We start from the raw sequence: 19,016 nt of genomic DNA, 5'->3' as shown, positions 1-19,016 counted from the left end.
AGCTGTAATTCATGTGAGCTGCTAACATCCTCCAATAAATGAACAACATTGGGAGAACCAGCTATCTTCATTTTAGGTGTATTTACTAGTATTTACAGTCTAGGGCCCCAACAGGTATAAATCACGATATGCCCCAATCGGCTGCCATTAAAACTAGAGAGCAGGGACCACGCTGTGAAGCAGCAGCCAGCTGCAATATCTTCTGCAACTTTATTCCATTTAATCATATTTTAACACGCCTTCAAACAGATCAAGTGCAGAGATGGAAGTCGGTTCTTGAAAGCACTCAATTCCCATAAAAGAATCCCCAGTGTGAATAAGTCGGTTGAACACTTGACTAGGGTGCTTTAGTTCGGACTGAGAGTTGTGTCAGGCAGCCAATATGTGGGAAAAATGTGGAAAAAATGCTTAATGTTTCAATTAAAAAGCTCATCTGGCTTTGGCAACATAATGTTGGAATAGGACATACAACGTCAAAGAAATGAATCAATTGGCAACAAAAGATCTACATTTTAGGATGGACAACCAATCAAATGAACAAGGTTTTAATCAAAGTCAATAGGGCCTAAGATAAGGCCAGGACAAAATATAATGAAGGAAAGCCACAAGTCGTTGTTGTTCATAAGTCACCGTAAATGCAACAGTACAAGTGGGTACAACCCTACATTGGATACTGTAACAGTCTTAGTTTAAAGCTTATGATTTCAGCAAAATGGAAATGAAATTTCAATAACTTATTCATGGAGAAGAGAAGCTTTAATCATTCCAATTTTATAGTGTATGACATCAGAAGTTTTGCTGCTTTGGGTTAAGAAATTCCATACACCTTCTCTAAGGTTGGCAGGATGAATCGACTTGGATAATGAAGTCTCTAATTCTTTGTTGTATTAGTCTTGACAGCAACTGGCTCTGAACAGTACGGACAATTCCCAAACAGAACATTGAATGACCTGCAACACAAGCATTCACAACCATAAATCAAGCAACCAAGTTGCCAACGAAAAATAAGAGAAACCACATTGTAAACGTGATATGTGATGAGATGACAAAGACCCTTAGTGCTAGTTTAGCCTTTCAATACCATGGAAGATCACTTTCCACTAATATTTTCTCATAAAGTAATTGCAGAAAATTTCGCACATCAAACTTTTAAGATAAATTTGGACAATTTCGTGGGAACTTGTTTGAGTGTTTGGAAGGGGGAAAACATTATATGGATCTGCTTATCAGCTCAATCAAAAGTGGGGGATGCACAAGCAATGAGGCATATTCAAAGCCAATCTGATTTATAAGGTATGAAAGACGGTACCTGGAATCATATAACTGAAAGAGCCATTTGTAAAATCACAAAAATAAAAAGCAAAAATACTCTGTCATCGACTTATAAAACCTTAACACCATTCAACCTAATGGGTGACAAAGCTCCAATAATTTTTTGTACAATATTTTGGATAATGTATTTGTGCCTTTAAAAGCTTGGTAAAACGTGGCAGATGCATCCAAATCCCAGAAAACATCCACAACACATCTAATCTATATTGCCCCTTCAACTTTCATGTAGGTCCCTTCTGAGTAGAGTTGCACTAGAGAACCTAATTGAAACTGAAGAAAATGAGATCAGTCATGGTGGTTCCCACCCCTACACAAGGGAACTAAGCGTACTAGATCAATAAGACATAAACAAGGACATGAACAAGGATCAAGTGACCCAATTTGTTAGTACGATTGATCATTCAGCAGACGGGTAGCCCATGCCAGAAGCAGGAAATGCCACAAGCAATCAATTTACAACTGATCACAACACAGTGCATAGGAACTAAAGTTATACTCTGGCATGAACTAGATTAAAGGACACAAGCACACTAAGAGCTCAACTTACTGCCTTGTCGTTGTGATGGAACGCAACCAGTCCACTAAGCACATGCTGTGGAATGCCTTACTGCAATTGTTATTTTCACAAGTATAATCAGTTCCACTTCCACTTTTAGGTACAAGCTCATCACCTACATGAACATATCAAAGTTAATGCCATGTTTATAAACAATAGTAAAAAAACATTTAAAGCATGTAAAGCATTACCAATGGGGAGATATTGAGCATAACAGATTCCACATTCAACTAGAAGATTGTTCTCCTCTTTGTCAGGGGGCCTTGGCAGTTGGGTCTTCAGAAGACACTCAATATTCTCTGTAAAGGGTTTATTACTCATCCTACACAATTAATCAGACTACATAAATATAATAAGTATATCACATAAAATACACTTTTACCAAAAAATAACTTCTACATAACAGGTTCAAGCATTCTACGATTACAACCCCTTAGAGAGAGAGAAGAGAGAAGGACTAGCTCTTTTTTCCTTAAAACACAAGAAATAAAAATTACTAAAATGGAGTGAAACTTATCCCCAATCAAACCACAATTTTATAGCTTCCATCCTCTGAAAATGAAACTAAATGGAAGCCTTCAAGAATCTAATTGAGCCATACTTCGTCACTAGAGAAGGAATTAACACACTGCATGCAGAAAATTAAGCAAGTATATCTGTAATTTTTTCCCCTCTGCTAACCATACCTTCACTTAACAAGTGCAAAAGTTAAAAATACTTGCTAAAATCCAGAATAAGACGCAAGGGCATACCATCTATTGCCATTTCTTTTCCATGTCTTTCTCAAGGAGTTCACAATAGTACCTGAACCCATAAAACGACACCTACCACAACTTAAAAATTCATTACTGATACACAAAAAGAAACTCCTAGCAGCTTTCAATGTAATTTCATATGAACTCTTACTCTGGTAATGATCTAGGGTCATTGATATTAATGCACAACATGATGAGGCAATCATTTCCTGAGAAGCAAATAATTAAACATGCGTGAAGGTGTTTAATAATAACAGGGGACAAGAACAAAGTAATATACGTAAGATGATGTTTGATCAAGTAATGGCTCACCTACGTGAATTTGACGACAAGACATGGCAAGAGATGCCTGCTTTGAATCAACAACCCATAGAGACCTGTCAATCTCATCCAAAGTAGACCAGAATCCTTGAAGCTTCTCCAGATGCTGGATACAGAAGGAAAACTCCTAAGTACTACCAAATACTAAAATAAGTCATAGCACCAAAAGGTGATTTGAAGCAAAATGGAACTGTGTGGCATTCAGAAATGTTAAAACAAATACCTCCTGAAATTGTTGCACCAAGTTTTTCAATCTTGAGTTCATTGACCATTTTAAATTGAAGATATAGGGTACATCCTGACGACAGAGTAAAGTAAATATAAATATATTATTTCTCAAAAAAAAAAGAACAGAGCAAATATAAGGTCTTCATTGGAAGCATTAGCACCAAAAAGATAGGAGACAAACCGCTGAAACCATTGGTGGAACTCTAGGATAGGCTTTATCCAACTGAATTTCCATGATATGCACTCTTCCCTTCTTATCTCTAACACCAAAATGTACAAGAGGGATAAGCAACTAGTAATAAATAGGATATGAACATGAAACACAAAAGGAGACCAAGACCAAGTTTACAATATTGATACTGACAAATATATTGAAGTTCAAACAATAGGAATATGTTGACAGGTATATAGAGATATATGGTGTATCGAGGATTTTATAACACCAATATCAATTATTAATCAATTTTGAGAATATATATCCAAGTCTTCAATATATTAAAGATATAGCAACTGATGTGTCAAAAAAAATTAAAGATATAGATACAGATATAGCGACTGATGTGTCAAAATATATCAAAGATATAAAGATACATGGTTATAACATTGATAACAATGACAGGCTGCAAAACAGCTAGCAATTGATACTGTAAAAATGATTAAAGACATCCACAACCTGTTGACCAACCCTGGCAATTGAACTAGCACTTGCCTACAAGAGCTATACTCAATGATCACTCAGCACTCACCTGATCTCAAATTGGGAAAAAAAAAAAAAAGCACTCACCTCATTTCAGGTAAACAGAAAATACAAATTAGGCTCCCTTACTCTCACAAGGTAAATTACATCCTTCGACATGTAATTCAAACTGTTTCCAACAATTGCACTCTGAAGCACTAATTATCTACTTAAATCTAAGAAAATCACAGAACGAATTGCAAAGTTTAACATCAATCCCACTGGTTAGTCTGTCTCTTATTTATTTGACATGATTATTGCCAGACATTACACATAGAAAATAACCAGAACAACCAAAAGCTGTTTCCTTCCTTTAGGAAAATGATATTAAGTTGATAGTGGCTACAATCAAAAGTTCCTTACAAAACACGAAAGCTAAGGAAAGTTAGATCTCCGCCCAATCTCACCAAATGCTCCCATCCAACCTCTTCTACCTGTTTAAATAAATTAACATCAAGGAATTTCAAACAAAACCCATATAAGAATAAGTTAAAAAAAGAAAATTTTAAGTGACCTCTGAGTAAACTGTGCGGTAAAATGAGGACGACTTAGCCAACTCTCTGCATCTAGCCTGTTCATTAACTTCCTGTAAGCAAAAAAGAGCACATAAACTTGAAGCACAAATTTTGGCAAAATTTAAAAAAAAAATAGTTTTAATTACCAATCAAGACATCAATGATTTTATTTCTACATTGTGTTTATTAACTAATAAAACAAAAATACCACAGGGTAAGACCCCAAATTCGTTCAGACATTTTGACAAACATATCGTCCGAAATTGTGAAGATAGAGTAATACACCCGGAAATGCAAAAATGTGAAAGATAATGAAATTACCATTTGACCCTTTTCTCTAGGGAATAAGAAAGAAGGGAAAAGCTGCGTTGTTGTTTCGCTAAGGTGCTGTTAGGGTGACGAGGACTTCAACAGTGTTTCCAGCGGCGGTTTCAGGCGTTTCTGCTTTGCCTCCATCGCAACCGTTTGATTCTGCTTGGTTTGAGCGGGAAGGTATTAGTATAATTTTCTTAAGAGCGCTGCGTTTTGCTGTTTTCTTTTTCTTTTCGTTTTTATTTTAGATTTAAACTTTTTTTTTTTATATATAATTGATATAGAGGGATTCGAATTTTTAGAGATTATTTATTAATTAATAAACCAAATACTCGATTGTAAATTTAAATTTAATTTAATTGTTGGTTATTTTTATTATTTTAGTAGTTCTTATTTTCTGCTCAACAAAATTTGTAATAAAGTAAATAGCAGTAAGTATAAACTCAATTTATTATACATTTACATGAAAAAATAAAGTTTAAATTGCTGGTATTACATTTAAATCATTTGTATTTTATTTATTTCTTTTTAATAATTATTTTGTTTATATTGATGCTATATTGATACACACAAACCGAATATTATTCAAAGAACAACAAAAAAAGGGAAAAGGAACAAATAGGTTTCTTACGAATTTTGAAATACTTTAACTTGAGTCCAACTAATATGGAAATAAATAACTATGAAGTAAAATAATTAAACAGCTATGTGATTACATAAATATGTAAAATAGTAAGTAAATAAAATAAATAACTTTGTAATACATTATTAAATAAATTAGTAAGTAAAAAAAATTAATATACTCATAATTAATTAAATAATAAATTAATGCATTCATAACTAAGTAAATAAATTTTATTTTTATTTTTTTAGAAATAGGATAATTCATTATTACCTAAAATATTCATTTGATTTCAATATATGAACAAGTACTAGTCATTTCATTTAATTTTTATTTTCTTAAAATTTTCATTTATTTTTATTTTTAATATACTATTATTAGTTATTACAAATTGCTAGTTTATCTAATATAATATAATTGTAATTTTTCAAAAAAATAAATTTTCATTACTTATATACATGTGTAAATATATTATTATTATTATTTAGCATTTGAAATATCAAATATATTATAAAATTATGGCCATATCTAAATTTTATTCTCACCCTGAGCCACCACTATTTTGATCGACATCATTTGTTCCGTTGCTGGTTTCAATCTTTTTATCACGGCTCTTTACTTTATTGTTATAAGTCTCAATCTCAACTGCTATCACTATTTTCTATCTCATCACGGTCAATTTCATCATTGTATTCAATGAAACTTTACTCGAAATTCATTCAAACATATCTAGAAATTAAAAATAAATACTTAAAACTTTATTTGAATCCAAGTTTTTATATTTTAAAAAAATTTAAACTCGTAAATTTAATTATAAATAATATAGATGCCAATCAAAATCTCAAATGCCCGTGCATCCAAACCTTATATATAAAGTAAATTAAAAAACATTTTAATGCATTTTATTTATTCAAATTGAATCAATCAATTAGGAGTGAAATTCAAAATTTAGAAATTTTATGAATTATAAAGAAATCACTTATAGGCAAATAATTATAATCACAAATTAAAATACTAGTATAAACTAAAACGCAATCCAGTAATAATAAATTTTGTCCTCGTTCGGCGACTGGTCAGCTTGATGAGATAGGAAAAACCTGACACGGCACAGAATGAGACGCGTGAAGAGACCATCAGAAACGCCCCAACACAATACACCAAGTCACCAACAGCCAACAAGCAACAGCAACTCTCTCTCTCTCTCTTTCTGTCTCTTTGCTCTCTTGCATGCAAACATTTTATCCTTCAATTCCTTCAAAATAAATGGTGGCTATTTTTTCTTATCCATTAGCATGTGGGTGCCCATTCTCTTGTCGACGTTTAAAGGGAAACTAACACAAAGGGAGAAAGACATTGGCCAATGCAATAAGGCAAGCAAGCATTCACATCAAACTACAGATCATAGTATTGCAGAAGCCATGAGGTTCTTCCATTATCTTCTTGTTGGATAATGCCAGTCTCCTCGCGCTTCCCCAGCATAGCCCACAAATTATGGTTTTTGATAATCCGATTTTTTTAAAAAAATAAATGCTTTTAAAGTTATTATTTATTATACTCGTACTATTTAAGAGAAATCGGACAATCAAAAATTAGATAAAAGAACATTACTCTTATAAATAATTAGTATTTACTCATGAAAAAACCCATTAAATTATGCTAAAAGATTTCATCAACGAGACAGCCAATAGTTCTATATGTAGAAGTATTATTATATTTTAAGTTTAGATCCATAAAATTCATAGTTCATACAACCATGCATCACCACCATTCAAAAATGTAGCGTACCTGGCCGATGTTGACATAATACCTCTTCAAATTGTCTTTTAAAAAATTAAAATACCTGTTCGAATTTTATCAATACACGTAGATTTGTATAATGCCATCCACTCGTGCAATTGTTCTAGTGTCTGGACCACCGTAACCAATTTTATCTGTATCTTCTTAAATATTAATGTTGGCATCCTTTATATGAAAACTACAGTACGTTAGAGATAGACAAACAAGACCTTGTCAAACTATTTCTACATAAGAAAAATGATCAGATCAGGGCAAAAGGAACCATTCTCAGTTCAAATTCACTAGCTAATTTGTTAAATTTGATTGCTATTAATGTTTATTACCCGCAAGTATACTAACAAGATTTTGATGTGCCATCTTCAAGATATTTCGATAATTAAAATTTAAGATCTTTAATATAAAGATTTCAAAGTACATAGAGATCGAAAAAAGGTAATGTTTATAAACTCAGAAATAACTATTTTATTTTATATAATATGAAATTATATATATAATTATTTTTTTGATAAAAAATGATTAACTTATGATTGTGGTTATCAACTAGTACTAAATCCCATAAGGATGGAAAAGATTGAAAAATAATTTATATGCCAATAATAATTAAATTAGAATGAAGGTCAACGGCATTTCCAACTAGCTACTTTTTACTTGAATCTCTTAATTATGACAAACTTTTTTTTTGTGTTATCATTATCAGAAAGGTCCAAATTGTGATAACGAAAAGGAAAGAGGAGAACCTTAATTGCCATAATCTGCAAGATTCCTCTTATTGTTGTTGCTTTGTCAAATCCAGCATGCTCAATTACCGGCAAGAAACAAATACATTAAACCTTCTGTCCATCGAAGGTCTTAATTTCAAAATAATTGAGCCAGTGTTTGCATAATCAAGTGATAGTTATATATATGCAGATCCATTGAATTATTGGAGCAGAACTGGAGAAAGCTAAGCTGCATTATTTCGATTTGCCATTAATAAGACTGACCTTACTTGTTAGTTTGACCAAGAAAAGATGATGGCATTGTTGTGTGGAGGAACTATATGATATTTTTATGCATCATATAGTTATTGTCTATATATTCCTGTATATTTTTTTCATCTTATTTTACTTCATGAGGCATTTCTTGAAGGTTTAATTAGGCTTATGATTTACAAATTTATAACCTTTTACATAACTTTATTAATAAAAAAAAACCCTCTTTATACAAGAGAAAAAATAATCGAATATCAATTCCCTTGATTTTCAAACCATACCTAGCTTGGTTTTTAACTTTAGAGAGGTTGAGTTATTTTTTAAAGCATATTTATATATTAATTGACGGTAAAATTACATAAATGTCAAATTGAATTTGTTATCGTACTTAAACCGAATGAAAACTCCCATCAACATTAAGAGGGTAGGCTATTTTAAGAAACATGGTATTACTTAGAAGTAATAAAAGGCAGATGTAATTGTTACGAATTTCACATCAATAAAAGATAAAGTGAGTATTATATATATAATATGGATTTTTCACCACCTATTAATTTTTTTAAGTTAAAAATGTGGATTCGTAATTTATAAACTCTATTTTTAAAGTTTAAAATCATACAAAATTAGGTTAAAGTTTTGGCCCATAACATAGTAGGACAACAAAATGCGTTTTTTTTTTTAATTACAAACAAGGAAGCTGCCTAGCTTTAATTAGAAACCTCATTTCAAAGAACTAGTTCATCTTTTAAGTTTTAATCAGTGATGTACAGCCAGAAAATTAATTCTATCACCATATCCATTTTCTTTTTAATTTAATGAAGCAAAAGGAGGCCAAATTTATTGCACAAACAGTAATTATTTTAACCATAAAACCGTGTAACAGGTGCAACAGATCTTAAAATTAAGTTAATTTTCTCATAAAGATATATGTGTACAATAAGTACATGTGTTCTCCCCACTTCTCTTTCTCTTTCTTTACTTGCAAATTCAGAGACAATTTTGTTTTTAATTTTATCTGCAAGCACAAACATTTTTAACTACTCATTTTGAGGAAATTTATTACTCAATTATTTCAACAAAAAGTTTAAGATGTACTTATGCGCAAATGTATTCAAAACATATAGCACTAGAGTACTCAGACTTGAAATCTTTACGCTAGCTTCAAATTTGCTAATTTAGTTGATAATAGTTTAAATAGCCAAAAAGAAAACTTGAGTTTAAATATTCTATTTATCCAATTGATGAATTGTTTAAAGTTAAAAAAGTCATATTGTGATTTTAAAATATTTAAAAAAATTGAAGGCACAAATGGGTAATTGTGTGGTAGCCCCAGTTGAAAATTATTGGCAGATATGAATGCTATGACGGACAAAATTTCAATACCAAAGGCAGTCCACATTTATTATCTTCCTAATCCTGATTATGAAATTGGCAGACTTCATTTATTTATCTATCTTATTTGATTGTAAATAGAAAGAGAAAAAAATCAGAAGATTTTTATTTTCTTATTATTCCATTTTAATTTTATGTGGAGAGATAAAAATCGAAAAATGGAAAAAGAAAAGTAAAAGGAAATCTGCAGACAACACGAACGGATAAGAGATAACTACTAAACAAAGATTCTCCAGCATGCTAGAAAAGAATAAAATAACATTAAATAAAACCAAGATTTTCACATGTTGTTGCAGGAAATCTTGCTTTGCCGTCATATATGGCCCAAAATATCCCCCACCAACTGATTTCTTATACACTAAAAATAATAAAAACATACTAACTAATTTCTTTTCTCCTCTCTTTTTTTCTTTGGATAAGGAAATTACTTCCTTTATTATTCTTATAAATTTTTCATATATAATCATTTAAAGAAGAAGGAACTTCACCAGTCACCACTGTTATTTTTATTACTTAATTAACAAAATTCATCAATCGCTTTAATTAAACATTAACTAAATACGCTAATCTCGTTTAAGTCATGTGATTGTTGGCTAAGCTTTCTCACCTTTCCGACGTGCACGTCGATAGAGGTCTCCACTCTGTACAGACCACGGTCATCATTCCAAGGCCTTTTTCCAATCATAACCCTCCACGTGGAAGCTAAGGTCTGCACTTTGGGCTCTGAAATCAACAAAAGAAGGATGGGTTGAGGTCACCACCACGTGGCAGCCAACGTTTGGTGAGTCCCAGGATTGTTCGATTTCAATAATGCAAGGAGAGAAAGAATGATCTCTGTCTTGTGGTCTTCAGTTTTCTCAAGTCTTTCACTGTCTGTTTTCAAGTTTAAATTGGCCGCAGTCGGTCAGGTTCCCCTCGGTCTGATGTAAAACATTTCTTTGTCTATGTTCGAAGAACTACAGTACTATATTTCTACATTTACAAGGAGTGAAGATTATTTGTAATAGTAATTGATTGGTACTCAATCGGCCACGTGTCCGATATTAAAGTTTGTTATGAAATTCCAATGCCAAAAGATTATTTCAATCAGTTGCATCTCCAACGCATGCTTTAGGAGCTAACAATTAAGAGCAAAAACAAGTCCAGGCCCTGCCCAGACTATAAGATGAGACCCCAGAATTGGTGGTGGGGCCTGAACCGTGCGGATCCCGACAACCGGCCGCTCCATATCAATCGCAATCTCTCGGCTGTCTACAGATATATCAGAGAAGGATGATTGGATGAGAATGGCTACAGCATTAAGTCCGAGAGGCGAGTTGACCAAAATTTTTAGGCAGAGCTTGGTGGCGAAAGTGCTTGTCTGGACTTTGTTAGGTTCAAGCCGAATCAGTTCCATGGATGGAAATATCATGACTCCATGAAAGGCTTATACTTCTCAATTACATGGAAACATAAATAATCTAATCGATGAGTAATCACCTTTTCTTTTTCTATACCTTAAAACTATACGAAAGATGATGTTATATGGCAATAATATCGAATGAGTCAGGATGTTAGGCACTTTTAACTTTGCGTTTAAAAATTGTTAGAAGAATAGAATATAGTAACACTACATTTTCATGATTTTGCGTATATTGATCATGACTTCTCACGAGGAAGAAAGCTAATAATGTGGAAATAACTTAATTTGGTTTGGAATGAAAACAAAAAGGATTGAGATGCATGAAAAATTATAGAGCTAGAAGCATAAGTTAGGATGAAGATCAGGTTCCTGAAGCAAGATAAAAACTGTTGGGTAGGGCCAAATGACGGCTTGCCATTAGCTGGATGGAAAGCTAAGCTGTGATGGCTCTTTCCATTTGAATGCAGCAGTCCACATCAGACCTCTCTCTTTTAATCTCCCACCTATATATACACTAGACTCCCTTATCATCTCCAAACCAAAACGTAATAATAATTCTCTCTCATCTTTCTTTTCTTTTTTTCTCAACATATGACTATGGCTTTGAGGAATGCTTCTCTTTTGCTTTTCTCTAGCATTCTTGCAATTTCACTCTCTGTGTCGGGCCGACCAGCCACTTTTCTTGAAGATTTTCGAATCACTTGGTCTGATTCCCACATTAGGCAAATCGATGGAGGGAGGGCCATCCAACTTCTTCTAGACCAAAACTCAGGTTACACTTTTCGTGGGGTCACTTATTATTTTAAGTAAAAATTTTATGTATATAAAACTTAAAATTGGATAATCATGATGTTTTACCCTTATAATTTTTGTTGTTCTTTTTTTTTTTTTCAGGCTGTGGATTTGCTTCCAAAAGACAGTATTTGTTCGGACGTGTTAGCATGAAGATCAAGCTCATCCCTGGTGACTCCGCCGGAACAGTCACCGCCTTTTATGTATATATGCTATATAATCTTCAATACTTAACTCTCTATTTTCAAATATCGGAATCAGTTCTCTAACAGTACTAAGTTTCCAGCTTCTTAATAGGTTTTCCTTTTAATTTGGATTGCAGATGAATTCTGATACAGATAATGTAAGAGATGAGCTAGATTTCGAGTTCCTGGGAAATCGTAGCGGGCAGCCTTATACTGTCCAGACCAATATATATGCTCATGGAAAGGGTGACAGGGAACAAAGGGTTAACCTTTGGTTTGATCCTGCTGCAGATTTCCATACTTACACAATTATGTGGAACCATCATCATATTGTGTAAGTTCAGTATAGCTATAGAAATAAGAAACATAGCCGACACTTGTATGGTAATGCAATGAGAGGAGGAAAGAAAGAGAGAGAGAGAGAGAGAGAGATATCTATCATATCAGTAAAAGTTATATCAACTTTTTTATTGGACACTATAAAGTCAAGCATGATTAATTGGGGTGACTTTAATTAATGATACGAGTATTTAGCTGTGCTAAATTGACCCATGGTTTTTATTAATGGGTTGTTAAAATTTGGTTGATGTTTACAGGTATTATGTTGATGACGTGCCAATCAGAGTTTACAAGAACAATGAAGCTAGAAATATCCCCTACCCAAAGTTCCAGCCTATGGGGGTGTATTCAACACTGTGGGAAGCTGATGATTGGGCAACAAGGGGTGGCCTGGAGAAAATTGATTGGAGCAAAGCTCCTTTCTTAGCTTACTACAAGGACTTTGACATTGAAGGCTGTCCTGTGCCAGGGCCAGCGAACTGTGCCTCGAGCCCTAGGAACTGGTGGGAGGGCACTGCTTATCAAGCCCTCAGTGCCATGGAAGCTAGAAGATACAGGTGGGTTCGCATGAACCACATGATCTACGATTACTGCACCGACAAGTCCCGCTACCCAGTCACCCCGCCGGAGTGCATGGCAGGCATCTAAAATTAATCCTATCCCAAAGTTCCATCCCATATCAACTGTCCAGAATATTTGATATACATACGTTTCATGTCATACTTTACGTACATGCCTCCCTCTGTACAATATATACTATATGTGCTGAAGAGAGCCATGCAAAAAATTTGGGTTATAAAGGGGAATAAGTTACTCTTGTGAGCATATTATTGTGAAGTGAAAGATGGGATTCCTGGAATGGGCAAAGTCAATTTCTCATTGTAGACATCTATTTGTCTGTATTTGGTGCATGGCATTTTGTGCCAAAAAAATGCCTTCGCCAAAACGATTGCTTATTAATTTAAACTTTTATCTTCTTACATTGTTGTAGCATCCAATTCTCATTTCTCAGGCCTAAGGCCAAAATCTTTGGCTGCCTTCAAAAAGAAGAAAATGGTCGATCCATTTTATGGGTTCTTCACAGCGACACAAAACAACAAAATAGATTTATTGGAAGGAAATGACACACTGCAGGCAGGAAATTCAATAGTGCTTCAATATTTGCTTTTAATTGATTTGTGAATGGTCCCCCTTTTGCGATGTATTGTTTTGCTCTTGAATGTTTGGCCAGTGTTTGATCCATTTGGTCCCGGAAATTCCATAAAGCAGGCTCTTGATTAAGCATGTGCACCACATTCACGGTCCCAGATGAAGGTTTAGTCTTCGGTTCATCGACCTCGTCCATATTATGAGAGGTCGAAATTGAAAACTGAGTGCCGTTGGCTTAGTTTTGGAGCATGAAATGTGTCTAGGTCGAGATATGCAAATCGCATGCTCACTTAAATTTGGTAGTTTTAAATGCTTATACATGGGTAAAGAAGAGAACGAAAATGGGGTAGAGAAGAGGACGATTTGGATTCAATCCTGTTTGGTCATTCAATCAACAAGGAGCTGTAATTCATGTGAGCTGCTAACATCCTCCAATAAATGAACAACATTGGGAGAACCAGCTATCTTCATTTTAGGTGTATTTACTAGTATTTACAGTCTAGGGCCCCAACAGGTATAAATCACGATATGCCCCAATCGGCTGCCATTAAAACTAGAGAGCAGGGACCACGCTGTGAAGCAGCAGCCAGCTGCAATATCTTCTGCAACTTTATTCCATTTAATCATATTTTAACACGCCTTCAAACAGATCAAGTGCAGAGATGGAAGTCGGTTCTTGAAAGCACTCAATTCCCATAAAAGAATCCCCAGTGTGAATAAGTCGGTTGAACACTTGACTAGGGTGCTTTAGTTCGGACTGAGAGTTGTGTCAGGCAGCCAATATGTGGGAAAAATGTGGAAAAAATGCTTAATGTTTCAATTAAAAAGCTCATCTGGCTTTGGCAACATAATGTTGGAATAGGACATACAACGTCAAAGAAATGAATCAATTGGCAACAAAAGATCTACATTTTAGGATGGACAACCAATCAAATGAACAAGGTTTTAATCAAAGTCAATAGGGCCTAAGATAAGGCCAGGACAAAATATAATGAAGGAAAGCCACAAGTCGTTGTTGTTCATAAGTCACCGTAAATGCAACAGTACAAGTGGGTACAACCCTACATTGGATACTGTAACAGTCTTAGTTTAAAGCTTATGATTTCAGCAAAATGGAAATGAAATTTCAATAACTTATTCATGGAGAAGAGAAGCTTTAATCATTCCAATTTTATAGTGTATGACATCAGAAGTTTTGCTGCTTTGGGTTAAGAAATTCCATACACCTTCTCTAAGGTTGGCAGGATGAATCGACTTGGATAATGAAGTCTCTAATTCTTTGTTGTATTAGTCTTGACAGCAACTGGCTCTGAACAGTACGGACAATTCCCAAACAGAACATTGAATGACCTGCAACACAAGCATTCACAACCATAAATCAAGCAACCAAGTTGCCAACGAAAAATAAGAGAAACCACATTGTAAACGTGATATGTGATGAGATGACAAAGACCCTTAGTGCTAGTTTAGCCTTTCAATACCATGGAAGATCACTTTCCACTAATATTTTCTCATAAAGTAATTGCAGAAAATTTCGCACATCAAACTTTTAAGATAAATTTGGACAATTTCGTGGGAACTTGTTTGAGTGTTTGGAAGGGGGAAAACATTATATGGATCTGCTTATCAGCTCAATCAAAAGTGGGGGATGCACAAGCAATGAGGCATATTCAAAGCCAATCTGATTTATAAGGTATGAAAGACGGTACCTGGAATCATATAACTGAAAGAGCCATTTGTAAAATCACAAAAATAAAAAGCAAAAATACTCTGTCATCGACTTATAAAACCTTAACACCATTCAACCTAATGGGTGACAAAGCTCCAATAATTTTTTGTACAATATTTTGGATAATGTATTTGTGCCTTTAAAAGCTTGGTAAAACGTGGCAGATGCATCCAAATCCCAGAAAACATCCACAACACATCTAATCTATATTGCCCCTTCAACTTTCATGTAGGTCCCTTCTGAGTAGAGTTGCACTAGAGAACCTAATTGAAACTGAAGAAAATGAGATCAGTCATGGTGGTTCCCACCCCTACACAAGGGAACTAAGCGTACTAGATCAATAAGACATAAACAAGGACATGAACAAGGATCAAGTGACCCAATTTGTTAGTACGATTGATCATTCAGCAGACGGGTAGCCCATGCCAGAAGCAGGAAATGCCACAAGCAATCAATTTACAACTGATCACAACACAGTGCATAGGAACTAAAGTTATACTCTGGCATGAACTAGATTAAAGGACACAAGCACACTAAGAGCTCAACTTACTGCCTTGTCGTTGTGATGGAACGCAACCAGTCCACTAAGCACATGCTGTGGAATGCCTTACTGCAATTGTTATTTTCACAAGTATAATCAGTTCCACTTCCACTTTTAGGTACAAGCTCATCACCTACATGAACATATCAAAGTTAATGCCATGTTTATAAACAATAGTAAAAAAACATTTAAAGCATGTAAAGCATTACCAATGGGGAGATATTGAGCATAACAGATTCCACATTCAACTAGAAGATTGTTCTCCTCTTTGTCAGGGGGCCTTGGCAGTTGGGTCTTCAGAAGACACTCAATATTCTCTGTAAAGGGTTTATTACTCATCCTACACAATTAATCAGACTACATAAATATAATAAGTATATCACATAAAATACACTTTTACCAAAAAATAACTTCTACATAACAGGTTCAAGCATTCTACGATTACAACCCCTTAGAGAGAGAGAAGAGAGAAGGACTAGCTCTTTTTTCCTTAAAACACAAGAAATAAAAATTACTAAAATGGAGTGAAACTTATCCCCAATCAAACCACAATTTTATAGCTTCCATCCTCTGAAAATGAAACTAAATGGAAGCCTTCAAGAATCTAATTGAGCCATACTTCGTCACTAGAGAAGGAATTAACACACTGCATGCAGAAAATTAAGCAAGTATATCTGTAATTTTTTCCCCTCTGCTAACCATACCTTCACTTAACAAGTGCAAAAGTTAAAAATACTTGCTAAAATCCAGAATAAGACGCAAGGGCATACCATCTATTGCCATTTCTTTTCCATGTCTTTCTCAAGGAGTTCACAATAGTACCTGAACCCATAAAACGACACCTACCACAACTTAAAAATTCATTACTGATACACAAAAAGAAACTCCTAGCAGCTTTCAATGTAATTTCATATGAACTCTTACTCTGGTAATGATCTAGGGTCATTGATATTAATGCACAACATGATGAGGCAATCATTTCCTGAGAAGCAAATAATTAAACATGCGTGAAGGTGTTTAATAATAACAGGGGACAAGAACAAAGTAATATACGTAAGATGATGTTTGATCAAGTAATGGCTCACCTACGTGAATTTGACGACAAGACATGGCAAGAGATGCCTGCTTTGAATCAACAACCCATAGAGACCTGTCAATCTCATCCAAAGTAGACCAGAATCCTTGAAGCTTCTCCAGATGCTGGATACAGAAGGAAAACTCCTAAGTACTACCAAATACTAAAATAAGTCATAGCACCAAAAGGTGATTTGAAGCAAAATGGAACTGTGTGGCATTCAGAAATGTTAAAACAAATACCTCCTGAAATTGTTGCACCAAGTTTTTCAATCTTGAGTTCATTGACCATTTTAAATTGAAGATATAGGGTACATCCTGACGACAGAGTAAAGTAAATATAAATATATTATTTCTCAAAAAAAAAAGAACAGAGCAAATATAAGGTCTTCATTGGAAGCATTAGCACCAAAAAGATAGGAGACAAACCGCTGAAACCATTGGTGGAACTCTAGGATAGGCTTTATCCAACTGAATTTCCATGATATGCACTCTTCCCTTCTTATCTCTAACACCAAAATGTACAAGAGGGATAAGCAACTAGTAATAAATAGGATATGAACATGAAACACAAAAGGAGACCAAGACCAAGTTTACAATATTGATACTGACAAATATATTGAAGTTCAAACAATAGGAATATGTTGACAGGTATATAGAGATATATGGTGTATCGAGGATTTTATAACACCAATATCAATTATTAATCAATTTTGAGAATATATATCCAAGTCTTCAATATATTAAAGATATAGCAACTGATGTGTCAAAAAAAATTAAAGATATAGATACAGATATAGCGACTGATGTGTCAAAATATATCAAAGATATAAAGATACATGGTTATAACATTGATAACAATGACAGGCTGCAAAACAGCTAGCAATTGATACTGTAAAAATGATTAAAGACATCCACAACCTGTTGACCAACCCTGGCAATTGAACTAGCACTTGCCTACAAGAGCTATACTCAATGATCACTCAGCACTCACCTGATCTCAAATTGGGAAAAAAAAAAAAAAGCACTCACCTCATTTCAGGTAAACAGAAAATACAAATTAGGCTCCCTTACTCTCACAAGGTAAATTACATCCTTCGACATGTAATTCAAACTGTTTCCAACAATTGCACTCTGAAGCACTAATTATCTACTTAAATCTAAGAAAATCACAGAACGAATTGCAAAGTTTAACATCAATCCCACTGGTTAGTCTGTCTCTTATTTATTTGACATGATTATTGCCAGACATTACACATAGAAAATAACCAGAACAACCAAAAGCTGTTTCCTTCCTTTAGGAAAATGATATTAAGTTGATAGTGGCTACAATCAAAAGTTCCTTACAAAACACGAAAGCTAAGGAAAGTTAGATCTCCGCCCAATCTCACCAAATGCTCCCATCCAACCTCTTCTACCTGTTTAAATAAATTAACATCAAGGAATTTCAAACAAAACCCATATAAGAATAAGTTAAAAAAAGAAAATTTTAAGTGACCTCTGAGTAAACTGTGCGGTAAAATGAGGACGACTTAGCCAACTCTCTGCATCTAGCCTGTTCATTAACTTCCTGTAAGCAAAAAAGAGCACATAAACTTGAAGCACAAATTTTGGCAAAATTTAAAAAAAAAATAGTTTTAATTACCAATCAAGACATCAATGATTTTATTTCTACATTGTGTTTATTAACTAATAAAACAAAAATACCACAGGGTAAGACCCCAAATTCGTTCAGACATTTTGACAAACATATCGTCCGAAATTGTGAAGATAGAGTAATACACCCGGAAATGCAAAAATGTGAAAGATAATGAAATTACCATTTGACCCTTTTCTCTAGGGAATAAGAAAGAAGGGAAAAGCTGCGTTGTTGTTTCGCTAAGGTGCTGTTAGGGTGACGAGGACTTCAACAGTGTTTCCAGCGGCGGTTTCAGGCGTTTCTGCTTTGCCTCCATCGCAACCGTTTGATTCTGCTTGGTTTGAGCGGGAAGGTATTAGTATAATTTTCTTAAGAGCGCTGCGTTTTGCTGTTTTCTTTTTCTTTTCGTTTTTATTTTAGATTTAAACTTTTTTTTTTTATATATAATTGATATAGAGGGATTCGAATTTTTAGAGATTATTTATTAATTAATAAACCAAATACTCGATTGTAAATTTAAATTTAATTTAATTGTTGGTTATTTTTATTATTTTAGTAGTTCTTATTTTCTGCTCAACAAAATTTGTAATAAAGTAAATAGCAGTAAGTATAAACTCAATTTATTATAC

At 34.0% G+C, this 19,016-nt stretch overlaps 3 protein-coding genes across 5 annotated transcripts; 1 reads left to right on the top strand and 2 right to left on the bottom strand.

Annotated features, from left to right (window-relative positions):
- Positions 1-529: 529 nt before the first annotated feature.
- LOC18611356 (uncharacterized) lies at positions 530-4,932 on the bottom strand. 2 transcript variants are annotated; one of them, XM_088803893.1, is made up of 11 exons: positions 4,765-4,932; positions 4,443-4,514; positions 4,292-4,362; positions 3,374-3,452; positions 3,188-3,262; positions 2,960-3,070; positions 2,795-2,852; positions 2,641-2,692; positions 2,080-2,210; positions 1,880-2,003; positions 530-950 (listed from the first exon to the last, which is right to left on the bottom strand). In XM_088803893.1, exons 1-11 carry the CDS (start codon positions 4,765-4,767, stop codon positions 872-874), a joined length of 855 nt encoding a protein of 284 aa, XP_088660019.1. In that variant the 5' UTR covers positions 4,768-4,932; the 3' UTR covers positions 530-871. The 2 variants fall into 2 exon arrangements, with proteins under 2 accessions (XP_088660019.1, XP_007047637.3); XM_007047575.3 differs by having other exon boundaries at positions 2,641-2,712; positions 2,956-3,070; positions 4,765-4,930.
- Positions 4,933-11,461: 6,529 nt separating this feature from the next.
- LOC18611357 (putative xyloglucan endotransglucosylase/hydrolase protein 6) lies at positions 11,462-13,235 on the top strand. Its single transcript, XM_007047577.3, has 4 exons — positions 11,462-11,711; positions 11,834-11,934; positions 12,054-12,250; positions 12,513-13,235. The coding sequence occupies exons 1-4, from the start codon at positions 11,531-11,533 to the stop codon at positions 12,901-12,903; spliced, it is 870 nt and encodes a 289-aa protein (XP_007047639.2). The 5' UTR covers positions 11,462-11,530; the 3' UTR covers positions 12,904-13,235.
- A 1,161-nt stretch (positions 13,236-14,396) lies between these two features.
- On the bottom strand, positions 14,397-18,736 carry LOC148764440 (uncharacterized). 2 transcript variants are annotated; one of them, XM_088803890.1, is made up of 11 exons: positions 18,569-18,736; positions 18,247-18,318; positions 18,096-18,166; positions 17,178-17,256; positions 16,992-17,066; positions 16,764-16,874; positions 16,599-16,656; positions 16,445-16,496; positions 15,884-16,014; positions 15,684-15,807; positions 14,397-14,754 (listed from the first exon to the last, which is right to left on the bottom strand). In XM_088803890.1, the coding sequence occupies exons 1-11, from the start codon at positions 18,569-18,571 to the stop codon at positions 14,676-14,678; spliced, it is 855 nt and encodes a 284-aa protein (XP_088660016.1). In that variant the 5' UTR covers positions 18,572-18,736; the 3' UTR covers positions 14,397-14,675. The 2 variants fall into 2 exon arrangements, with proteins under 2 accessions (XP_088660016.1, XP_088660012.1); XM_088803886.1 differs by having other exon boundaries at positions 16,445-16,516; positions 16,760-16,874; positions 18,569-18,735.
- Positions 18,737-19,016: the final 280 nt, after the last annotated feature.

Source organism: Theobroma cacao, chromosome 1 (genome assembly GCF_053813885.1).
Source record: "Theobroma cacao isolate CCN51 chromosome 1, ASM5381388v1, whole genome shotgun sequence".
Lineage (NCBI taxonomy): Eukaryota > Viridiplantae > Streptophyta > Magnoliopsida > Malvales > Malvaceae > Theobroma > Theobroma cacao.
The sequence above is the reverse complement of the archived record's forward strand: the minus strand, read 5'-3'. Positions and strand labels throughout refer to the sequence as shown.

Bases quoted from the DNA above. Each gene is read 5' to 3' on its own strand.
- LOC18611356 (XM_007047575.3), bottom strand. The intron at 3,263-3,373 runs GTTTGTCTCCTA...CTCTGTCGTCAG, and splicing joins TTCCACCAATGGTTTCAGCG to GATGTACCCTATATCTTCAA. The intron at 2,853-2,955 runs GTGAGCCATTAC...TTTGCTTCTCAG, and splicing joins TTGTCGTCAAATTCACGTAG to GAAATGATTGCCTCATCATG.
- LOC18611357 (XM_007047577.3), top strand. From the start codon at position 11,531: ATGACTATGGCTTTGAGGAATGCTTCTCTTTTGCTTTTCTCTAGCATT. The intron at 11,712-11,833 runs GTTACACTTTTC...TTTTTTTTTCAG, and splicing joins TCTTCTAGACCAAAACTCAG to GCTGTGGATTTGCTTCCAAA. The intron at 12,251-12,512 runs GTAAGTTCAGTA...TGATGTTTACAG, and splicing joins TGGAACCATCATCATATTGT to GTATTATGTTGATGACGTGC.
- LOC148764440 (XM_088803886.1), bottom strand. The intron at 18,167-18,246 runs GTCACTTAAAAT...TTATTTAAACAG, and splicing joins ACCGCACAGTTTACTCAGAG to GTAGAAGAGGTTGGATGGGA. The intron at 16,517-16,598 runs GTAAGAGTTCAT...AAGTTGTGGTAG, and splicing joins GACCCTAGATCATTACCAGA to GTGTCGTTTTATGGGTTCAG.